General features: G+C 34.8%; 1 protein-coding gene across 1 annotated transcript in view; it reads right to left on the bottom strand.

Annotated features, from left to right (window-relative positions):
* Positions 1–261: 261 nt before the first annotated feature.
* The window catches only part of LOC126818652 (peroxidasin), a 42,647-nt gene continuing 30,814 nt past the window's right edge, over positions 262–12,094 (bottom strand). The window contains exons 6-9 of the mRNA XM_050546177.2: positions 10,456–10,619; positions 8,864–8,981; positions 6,011–6,180; positions 262–486 (exon numbers count right to left, since the gene is read on the bottom strand). Coding sequence (XP_050402134.1) covers positions 395–486; positions 6,011–6,180; positions 8,864–8,981; positions 10,456–10,619 — 544 coding nt within the window. The 3' untranslated portion in view covers positions 262–394. The remainder of the gene's footprint in view (positions 487–6,010; positions 6,181–8,863; positions 8,982–10,455; positions 10,620–12,094) is intronic.

Below are 12,094 nucleotides of genomic sequence, written 5' to 3'. Positions count from 1 at the left end.
GTATAAATTTAAAGTCAATCAGATATTAACTTTAGCCTCTAGAGCGTCAACAAGATTTTTTGAAGTGATCATGGGCCATAACTCTGTCAGTAATTATCGGAAATCGCTGAAAATCAATAGGCTTCTTCGACTCATGACCTTGTGGACGGACGGAGGCGACGACAATATACAACCACATTTCAATGTGGGCGTATAAAAATGAAATAAAATATGTAAATTACCTTGAACAATAACTCTTGCTGACGCTGATATAGTTTGTATACTGTTCGCTGCTCTACATCTATAAACACCACGATCAGATTCTCGGACATCTATGATCTTTAGAGCTCCACTGGGTTGGAGAGTAAATCGATCATTTGGTGCTAGAACTAATCCATCTTTACTCCAACTTATATCAGGTCTGGGATTTCCTGTTACTTGACACAGTAATGTTACTGTTTCTCCAGCACTGGCTGTTACATCGTCTGGCCTCACCAAGAATTGAGGCTGTACTGAAAAAGAAGGATCAGTCATATATCTTATATATTTCCATATATCTTTAATCTTTATTTTCTATTAACTACTATCTTTACTTTCTATTCTTCCCCCACCCCAGGTGGAAGCGGTAATTCAGCTGTAAGGCAACCAGATTCTTAACTAGAATTTCCCAGGTGCAAATCCTGGCGTGCATCATCAGGAATTTCATGCAGTTTTAAGCCCAATTTCCATTTGTTAGGGGTAGTTAGTTATTTGGATGGGACACAAAATCAAGGTCCACCTGTGTATGTCACCTGTGTATGTATATATACACCTAAAGGACAATGAAGAGTAGGTGTAAACTCAGCTGTCTGGGCAAAATTCTCTCCTCCTTGCATTGTATACATAATGAAAGAAAAAAATAACTGTGTGTTAATAATCTCAAATTAACCAAAGTATTGTATAATGGTGAGACATTAAACTTCAAATAATTCCAAAGAATAAAGAAATGAAATGAAATGCAAAAGAAAAAGACAAATAGAGAGGTTAGTGATGTCAAACAACTGGCATCAATTCCCAGTCTTTGTCCTTATTAATCCATATGATAAAACCTGAACAATAAGGACAAAACTTGCACAATAAGGACAAAATCTAAACAATAGGGGCGAAACCTACACAATAAGGACAAAACCTATACAATAAGCATAAAACATGTAAAACTGACACAATAAGTTCAAAAAGAACTATCAGAAGTAAAAAGCACTAAAGTGATAAATCCTATCAGATTTGTTTTAATAACTACACATGCTGTGCATGTTGCATTGTAATATGATATGTTTTACCAGTTAAAATCATGTATACAGGATGAAATTCTATAGTTTACACTCACAGTACATTAATTTAAATAAATAAATATGTTTGGGCTGGACAATTACTACCTGTAGTCCAGATATCTTTAATTTCTTTATATTTAAAGCAATGCTCATAATTCTACCATCCTCCGCCGAACTACTACCCTTGGTTTAGTATGAGTTATACCAGTATCATTGTTCAACATTATTTTTTAGTGGTGGGAGGGATGCAATAGTCAAGCTGTTCTAGATGCTCAACTACAATGAGTTATACCAATATCATTGTTCAACATTATTTTTTAGTGGTGGGAGGGATGCAATAGTCAAGCTGTTCTAGATGCTCAACTACAATGAGTTATACCAATATCATTGTTCAACATTATTTTTTAGTTGTGGGAAGGATGCAATAGTCAAGCTGTACTAGACTCTCAACTACAATGACCTAAATGTGAATCCCGGTGGGGGCTGAGAAGTGTCTCAAGATTCTTCAAGATTGGTTCTCACTTGTGGACCTGACATGGAAAGTGTTGCCCAGTCATGATACCAAGGTCCAACCACAAACACACAATTGTCTATGGGTGTGAGTGAACCCTTGACAGTTGGAATGCAATGAAGAGTATGTGGAAATGTTGCTACCTTGACACAAAAATTGCACCACTGGACGATATTTTGCCACAATGAATTACAAGTAGTAATTATGAATTAAAATGGGGTTTAACTGCACCAAACTAGGCATATGCCATATATGCAGTGTGCTATTAGGGAAAATTTGCCTGGACAGTTGTGTATCAAGAGTGCTTTTATATGCATGCCCTTGTGTACACAGTTGGAGCTTGGTTTATTTTTTATTCCATGATTAGATATTAGTTGGCCCATTCCTAACAAAAAAAAAAATCCTGGTTAGTGAGCTATTGCCATACCCACTGAGCCACTGTCAATCTTACAGGGCCATTGTTTTATTACGTTAACACTTTTATTCAAGTTGCTTTACATAACGTAACATTTCAATGACATGGTTTTAGTACACATATGTTTTAAACTTCAACAAATACCCTTAAAAGGTATAATATATATTTTATACTAATGCCTTCAGGAAAGTATAAATATCACATATGTTAACACAAACATACGATAGCCTTAATCTTTTTTAATAGAAATGGCATTTAAAAACTGAACATGCTTTTAAGATAACTAACGTTAAAGTGAAAACAACACTCTATATGGATATTTTATACATAGTAAATAATCAAACGTTTTATATTAAAGGGGCATGGCTGAATTTAGTTACCTTGAAAAATATCACTATCGGTATTCATTTCAGGCTCTAATGTACAATGAAAATAATGATATGTATCGTAACGATATTGTCATACCAAAACATATGGTTCAATTTCATTTGAATAGTTTGCTTGCACGTAGGGGTCTTTAGCTGTGGAAGGAACCAGAGAAAACCCACATGTTGGACAGGCGACCCTGTTCCTCGTCATGTACAAGGAGAGAATCAAAACCACTCCACTTGACTCAATGAGAAGCCTTCCGATCTAACGCACACACGTTAAACCATTCGGCCCCCGAACCACCCTGTGACAAGAATGAATCTAACTTGAACTGACTCATTTTCACTTGTGCTTTGAAATTCGAGCTGCCCTTTTTTTCTGATTACTTTCACTTATTCGCTATCTAGCCCTTTATATATAAAATACCACACACTGTGTTCTTTTACTTCTTTCCCTGTGTAAATTATTTCTAGCAGACAGCATATTAATGTTTAATGGCCCGCAGTTCATTGTTAAAATTGGAAATGTGACTCAGAAAATTAAATTGGTCCGAACTTGTCACATATATCATAATATTTCGGGTGTGATTAAATCATAAAAGAAAGGTCATTTTTATGTCTATCGTACAACAACCTGACCTGACCTATCATCTAGCCAATGAACAGACACTTCATCTTGTTCATGAATGATTTTAACCAATCACAGAGTGTCTGACATTAAGACTTCAAAGAGAATAGAGAATTGTTAAAGAAGTGGTTAGATAAGATCTAATTATAGTTCAATTGCATTCAACATTATGCCATATTTTTTCCTCTAGCAACTAGCCTAAAAGAAGAGATGCCAGGCAACAAAAAGTACACTCACTAAAAAAACATCAAAGTAAAAGATACCCTTGTATCTTTCCTTATTTAGTGTAGAGAGAAATTGGGTTAAAAGTGCACTTGACACAAACTAGGTCATTTGGGAACTGACATATCGGTGGTGAAGTGTCAAAAGGGTGTATCGAAGAATTTCTAAAGATTAAGAAATAGAAACTTTTGAATTTCAAAATTTCCACAAATCAAGATACAACATTTGGACACATGATACCCAAAACAGTTCTAATTGAGTAGAGATACACAGCTTAGACAGAAATGTACATATTAATTGGGAGATTTTAAAAATGCAAAAAAAGTGTACTTGACTAATTTCCTGAGATACACCCTTTTGACACTTCACCGAAGATATGTTGGAATTCTAATTCAATAATATGCTTGCACTTAGGGGTCTTTAGCAGTGGGAGAAAACTGGAGGTCCAAGGATAAACCACACCACTTGACTCAATGACAGACATTATGGTCTAAAGTGCACGCATTAGACCACTCGATCAAACATCCCCTCCCCGTAGCAGCTGTACACCTAATAATAACATTAAAATACAAGATATACCCTTGTATAACCATCGTGGAGAGAGTAGGGTAACCACCACTTGACACAAACCAGGTCATTTCGGGACAAACATATAATTTTATTTCAATAATTCATTTGCAGTTAGGGGTCTTGTATTATGTAAAAGCTTAGGATCGAACCAACACTACTTGACCCAATGTCAACCTTACGATCTAAAGTGCATGATTAAGAGCACTCAAGCACCCCATCCTTACTATTTATTGGAACTTATTCACATTTCTTCAGTAATTGTGTTACTTAGAACTGTCTGAGTATTTTATAACGTAAGTTTCTTTAAAGCATTATACCTCTTAATGAAACAAAAAAACTCTGGCAAACAGCCTATGTATGTGAGCAGATTTTACTGTTGATGATGATGCTTATTCAAAGAATGCTAATAATTTATTTATATATCTTTTCTTGTCTATAGAATGATTCCATCATCAAGGCAGTGATTCATAGATTGTTCAAATTTAAAATTCTGTTTTATTTCTTTTACAAAACACTCTTGTATTTAATTCTTTAGAATTATGATAATATCTGACTTGCTATTTTTTTCAAAATACTTTAGATTTTATGATTATACCTGGCTTGCTATTTCAAGTTGTTCTAGGTAGAGTAATCATACTCTGCCACCTGCATGACACCATTCACTACAATACCTGTGTTTATTGTGTAGATTTGGATCATTAATATCTGACGGATTCACAAAAATAATTCACAAACAATTACGCCCTAAATAGTCTTGCTTAATCAGACTCATTTATACAGTAACCAAATCAGGAGATAACGTGTATATGGTTTATATACAAGGAGCACTGGATACAACCATCTACAATTTCTTATCAAATATTCTCAGTTTTCATTTCTTATAAAATTCTTCTTTATCCAGTTCTTTTTTCCCCCTTTTTATATTAGCCTGTTCAATTTCCACTACTATATACTTTGTGATAATTGCAGTATCTCAGACACTAAATTATTGTTTTTATATAAATCAAAAAGATCATATTCCTTGTATTAAACACAATAAGCAATATACATGTGACATAATTAGATTACTATATAACCGACATTGCTTTGTTAAAGAGATGAAAGTCAGAATATGAGAAAGATTTAGTGTACAGAAACTTGCGAGAGTGTTTTCACAGGTGTTGTGAGTTGTTCTTTCAAGAATTTCAATATTTCAATGAGCCTGGGAGAGCTATTGGCATTCAGCTTATTGGCTATATATATGCTACCGAGTAGTTTCAAAACAGCAGTCAGGTAAGTGACTCAATATTGAAATGTGCATGTCCTAAGATAAATCAAGCCAGCAAATATTAGCTGACCAGTTTGGACGACCAAGTTTTTTTTAAACTGACCAACATTATTCAACTTCTGAACAACATACAGTGAAGCATTAAATCAAGCTCTCTCTTGTATCATATAAATTAATAAAGCCCTTTAGTATATTTGTTAAAATGTCATCGTTATAACAAGTTAACCCTGTAACCTGTTCACTAGACAAAAATATCAGACTTTGAAGAGGCAGTAATGTGATGGGAAGTTTTTAGTTTGACATGATTCAAATATACATCTACTTCTGGGATATTCAAATTAGATTGTACACAAAATTGAAACAAAGCTATTACTGATCATGGGGCAACGTGTTTTACAAATTTCAAAGGACATAACAAATGTTTACGACAATTAGGCAAGTGTAATGATGTAAAGGAAGGGAGTTTAACGTTAACACAATACTTCTACCATTTTGAGAATAACAAACAATTATGTGCAATGATATATGGAGTAAAGAATTTTTCCTTTAAAGCATAACATGTACATGAGTGGATAACTTGGATTTCCTTCCTAATACTTTACATCTTGTCTCCGCAGGAATTACCAATGACAAATGAAAATCAGGGTTAAAAAATCATGCGTATCTTATCAGGCCAAGTTGGGAAAACAATTATGTGTTAAGATGTCATTATCTATGATGTTCTATTATCTAGAGCTTACCAGGCTCTCCAAAGTACCTAAGTTCAACTCTGTTGGTCTTTATTTCGCCTGCAATATTTCTAGCTATACATTCATACACTCCTTGATCCGATCCTTGTGTATCTTGAATCATTAAAGTTCCGTCTTGTAACATACTATATCTATCATTTCTCTCGACATCTATCTCATTTCTAAAAGATAAAAATATATACTACATACATTAAATCAAATGGGGTTTAACATCCTACTGATGGGCTAACTAAAACAGCAGCATTACAGCCTACTCCTATATTGAATTCCAACTGTCAAGGGTTATTTTTAAGTACACACCAATGTGTATATGTCCCTTGTCAGGCTCTCCTTCCTACACCTCTGACAAAGGAGAACCACACCTGAAAATCCTGATGAACTTTCTCGGTCAATGTAGGGATCGAACACAGGACGAGCCAACGTCTTACTCACTGAGCCACTGTGACGCCCTGCATACATTAAGTCACATTTAGTAATTAAAACACATGAAAATAAATCACAACAATCAAAACACTTCTATGGAAACAATTACTAAGTTTAATGGAAGCCACATTTTTACATTGTAGTTGAAAGATACATCCACACATTGCATAAATCTAGTTTTGATTAAAGATGCATTTGCACATTGGTAAACTACAAAATTTTCCATCTGATGGATTTGACTATACAAAACCTGAAACAAATCTGTGATAGAGATTCCTATGATTTGTACACATTATAGTCTAAAGTGGTTTTCAAGGAGTTCAGCACTGGAGAAAAAAAGTCTACTCTATATAGCCCAGTGTTCAGATTTTCAACAAAGGCGCTGATCTTCAATTGAAAATTTTTTAATCCCTTGCAAACTGCTACATTGTGTAAGTTAGATCTTCAAAACAAATATCAGTCTAAAAGTATTTACTAAGATATGAAATGAAATGGGGTTTAATGTCATACTGTTCTCTCCGACTGGGAATGAAGACGGGCATACGCCATACAGCGTGCCATGATGGAATTTTACCAACAGCGGCGCTACGACCTACTCTTATAGCAAAGTTCAACTGCCAAGGGATCTTTAACATGCACGCGAATGTGTACACGGCACCTCAGCTTTTTGTTCCATCCAAACGACTATATGTTGTCCATTGCAAAGCCCTCAGTCCTGCACCACTGTCAAGGAGGAACCACCTCGGAAAATCATGATGAACTTTCTCAGGCAATGCAGGGATTGAACACACAGGTTAGCGTGCCAACGACTTACTCAATGAGCCGCTGACTAAGATATGAAGAATTTTGCAACATTTGTATCCTTTGCAAATGATGTCACTCTTTTTAATCCAACTAAATCCATATTTTAGCTTTACTTTCTTAATCAAATGTTAAATAATCAATTTACATACACTTTAGCATGGATTAAGATGTTAAAAATTAGATATTGTCATGTAATCAGGATTGGCACCTTTTATTACACCAGTCTAAGATAATCTTTTAGAGGCATTTAGTAACTGGATAGATCAATACACAAAAACACATTAGCTTGATAACGTTGAGAGAATACTCTTCGAGACATTACCCAAATAAATAAGTAGCTGTTTTTCCATAATTATGTGTTTTTGTGTATCAGTCTAAGATAATTTTATTATCTTGTATAAAATCAATTACTGGTACCGTTACATTCATTTTTAAGATCAAATTGATAGTCTCTTTAAAATTTGTTAATTGATCTCAATAGAAGAGATGTAACAAGACTTATTTGAACAAAACATTACATATACCATATAATTTTAATAGGTTCATCAAATAAAAGAGCATTACACTCTTTTACCCGACATGTGCAACATATGAAACAGGAAAAAAAATTAGAATGGTTTCAGCCTGCAACAATGAACTTCAGTTTCCTAAAAGATATCATGGGTGAATTGGAAAGAATCCAGACAGTGTTTGCAACTCGGCAGTAATTGTTCACAGTTTGGTATGGAAGCTATATTACCACATCAATAAAATAACGTAATAAAAACTTAAACAATGTGTAAATATATGTAACATATGTAAATGGGGTGTAATGTTTTGTATCAACTTGGCTAATGAAGTCAGATATACACCATGCAATGTATTAAGGGCAAATTTTACCTGGACAGTGACACGACAGCCTACTCTTCTTTCAATTTCTAACTATCAGAGGATCTTAAACAGGGCTATACTATATACCGGAAAACAACCGGAAAACTACCGGAAAACACCAGGTTATACTGAATATCGGAAAACACCGGAAAAACACTAAATACCGGAAAACACACTAAATAGGTAACTCGGAGTCTGGTCATCTACAAAACACCGGAAAAACCTAACCTAACCCACGGCTGGTCCTCTGGAAAACACTGGAAAAACCTAACCTATCAGAGGATCTTAAACAGGGCTATACTATATACCGGAAAACACCGGAAAACAACCAGAAAATTACCAGAAAACACCAGGTTATACTGAATATCGGAAAACACCGGAAAAACACTAAATACCGGAAAACACCCTAAATAGGTAACTCGGAGTCTGGTCATCTACAAAACACTGGAAAAACCTAACCTAACCCACGGCTGGTCCTCTGGAAAACACTGGAAAAACCTAACCCTAACCCTAACTCCCCGCAAATAGAGGAACAGGCTCTAGGTTACCTATTTAGGGTGTTTTCCGGTATTTAGTGTTTTTCTGGAGTTTTCCAGTATTCAGTATAACATGGTGTTTTCCGGTAGTTTTCCGGTGTTTTCTGGTATATAGTATTGCCGTTTTTAACATGTTGACAGATAAAATCTATTTCAGATTGCAGCTAACTTAATAACAAGAACACATGATACAGAAAAAAACTCAACTTACTGGTTATGAAGCCAAACTATTTCTGGATCAGGAGAACCTTCTGCACGACATGTAAAATAAGCTGTATTACCAAATGTTACATCAACATCTCTTGGTTCCATTACAAATTGAGGTCCCTCTACAAATCATAATACATATCTCATTGATTGAAATGTACTGTAAATACTTCAGAACTCTTGTAATTTCTCAAAATATGTCATGGTCAAATAATCAATATTACAGTAAATTCAACCTACTGTCTGAACTGTCATAAATTTTAAACAGATTCCTTTTTTATTCTTTGGGATATTCAATTATACAATGGATTCTATTTAACAGGATATGATTTCAAACACACAGGTAAGTTTGTGATAACCAAAGTTAAGTAGTTTGTTCATAAGGCTGACCTTAAAAATATCTTTGTTTCACCAAACCCGACCCACAATCGAGGAGAAGGGTCGGTAGGTCGGGGTTTTTTTCAGATTTTTTTTTTAAGAGCTAATTTGACAGCTTGATAATTTTCCATGTGCAAACATTCGTCTTCTTATTGGCAAACAAATCAATGACATCGGGATTTTTCTTGATGCACAACTCGCACACAAATTGCGACAAACTCACGTTTGAAACTCCCTCAACACGTTTTTAACGATCGTGCGGGTTGTGCCTTTATTTTTCTCGAAAACGGATATTGAAAATATCGTCGTCATGTTTAAAACGACGCCCCACAGACATAGAGGCAGAATCATTTCGTGGGAATGGACGTGCTTTCGTCTGCAACCATTTTGTTGAGAAGCGACACCTATGACGCTTTCGTCTTGATCAACCAGTTTCAATAATGAATCAAACCATAGCCATAGTAAAGGGAAATAACTCTCGTGATATATTTCAGGTTGACACACAAAATAAAATAAAAAGATAGCGGAAAAGTGCAATAAAATAATTTAAGTCGGGGGTGGTTTTAGTTAGTCGGTCGCGTTAGGCGAAACAAAGATATTTTTAAGGTCAGCCTAATGGATGAAATCTGTTTAAAATTTATAATGGTTCAGACAATAATATACCCTCACACTTATTTCTGCAATTTGAGAGGAAGAATAATCTCCACCCACTCCAGGATTTGAACCTGAGACATTCTGTTTCGAGTCCAACACCATAACCACACCACCACTACAGTTTAACATCCACTCGCCACAAGTCAGGTCATTTCAGGACTAACATATGGTACAATATCAATTTCAATAATTCAATGCATGTAGGGGTCTTGAGTAGTAGAAGGAAAGCAGATCGAGAGAAAATCCAACAAGGTGGGTTGGGCAGGCGACCCTACTCCTTGTCAAGTACAAGCGAGTGATCAAAACCACATCACTTGACTCACTGACTGACCTTGTTAGACCATTCCCCCCCCACCACCAACACCACCACATCAAAAAGGAAGTGTAGACAGATGGATCTGGGTGATGATAATATATGTCCGCATTAAATACAAGCATAAAAAAAACCCATTTAATATTAATGGGTGTACACTTAACAAACGGGTATTGATGTGTTCCATGCAGGTATTTTCAAGTACGTTTGACTTTAAACAATGAGTATGTTATATCGCCCATTACACTTACTACAATGGAAGTCATCTTGTGATATACTCATCAAAGATCTGCCTTGAAGTTTCTCAGGAAACTGACAGGTGGCTGCAGCTTGCGTATAACCATGTTTCTCCTTCAGCATGTTGGCTAACCACATCAACTGACAATCACATACCAATGCATTGGAGTCTAAACGTCTGAAATAAACAACAATGTTTTTCTATCAGTAATGGCAAACAGACTCGATCTGCTATCAATTCCATTTCTTATAAAATCAGCCAACTAATTCACACCAAAATGCATGCTGTAGGCAACAAGATTTCAAAGACATGACTTGATAATCTGAGAGCAGGATCAAAAATAGGTTATCATTAACACAATTTTTGCCAAGAAAGGTTGAGGAATTCTGATATAGCCGATTAATTTATTTAATTTTCTATTCTGAAGGGTGGTGCAGGTTTTGGGACGGTGGGGATGAAAAATGAAAATGGGGTTTAGTGGTCTACATTTCTGCACCAACTGGGCTCGTGAAGACGGGCATACACCATGCAGTGTGCTATGAGGAATATTTTGAATGGACAGCAGCATTCTGCCTGCTCTTCATTTAATTCCGCCTGTCATGGCTTCTTTGTACACATAACATCACGCTGTTACTTGCCAGGTCCCCAAATCTGGGAGTCAGCTAGCATCCATCACACTAATCTACTGTGAATAAACAGATCTAGGGGCTAAAGGGGGATGGGCAATAGATCAAATTTTCATCAGACTAATGAAAAATAATTCAGATTTGATGTTAATTGACTATATAAAATCAAGTTTTGTTTGTTTTTGTTTTTTTAAATTAGAAAAGTTTACTAGATTGAGTGAGAAATGTACATATAGTAATGAATCATAAGCTCAAAATTTAATGAAATCATATGCAATATCTTTACAGACTTTATAATTTAATGAAATTATATGCCATATCTTTATAGACTTTATAATTTTAATTAAGATCTTATTTTAAAGCTTCTCCACATGTGACACTTTGAATTTTATCACTCCGTACTTGCCAAATTAAACCAAGACTAATTTACAGTCGAACGCAAAAAACCTGAAAAGCAAGAACTAACTTTTTCTGATACCCATCTTTATTTTTTTTAAGTTTTAGCTTTTGATATTTTAATTCTAACCATTTTGTACCAGTAATATTACTGACTTTTTTCTAATATCTATCTTTTTTTAGTTTCCTCTAAGTGTTATTTTAATTTTAACGATTTCATATACTAGATTAATTAATGGTACTCGTTAACAAAGTTCACCAGACCAGATATCTAACATACTATAAATTTATACAGTAAATTATGTGCAATATCTACTAGATATCATGAACATATTTCTGATTTTTTCAAGCTTCTCTCCAAGTGATATCTTAATTTTAATTTGTACTAGTCAAATTAATGGTGCTAATGCAGAAGTTAAGAAATGCTCTGAACCTGATACCTAACAATAACACAAAAACAGATACAGTACGTTACATTCAACATCTAATTGACTTTTTTCTTAATATTTATCATGATGTTATTTTATTTTCCCTCCATGTGATTAGTTAATTCTAACATTTTATACTAGTGACTAAACTAAAACTAATTAACGGTACTAATGCAGAAGTTAATAAGTTCACAGAACAGAT

The sequence above is a fragment of the Patella vulgata genome, chromosome 4 (assembly GCF_932274485.2).
Source record: "Patella vulgata chromosome 4, xgPatVulg1.2, whole genome shotgun sequence".
In the NCBI taxonomy this organism is placed as follows: Eukaryota; Metazoa; Mollusca; class Gastropoda; family Patellidae; genus Patella; species Patella vulgata.
Note: the sequence above shows the minus strand (reverse complement) of the source record. Positions and strands in the feature narration are given on the sequence as shown.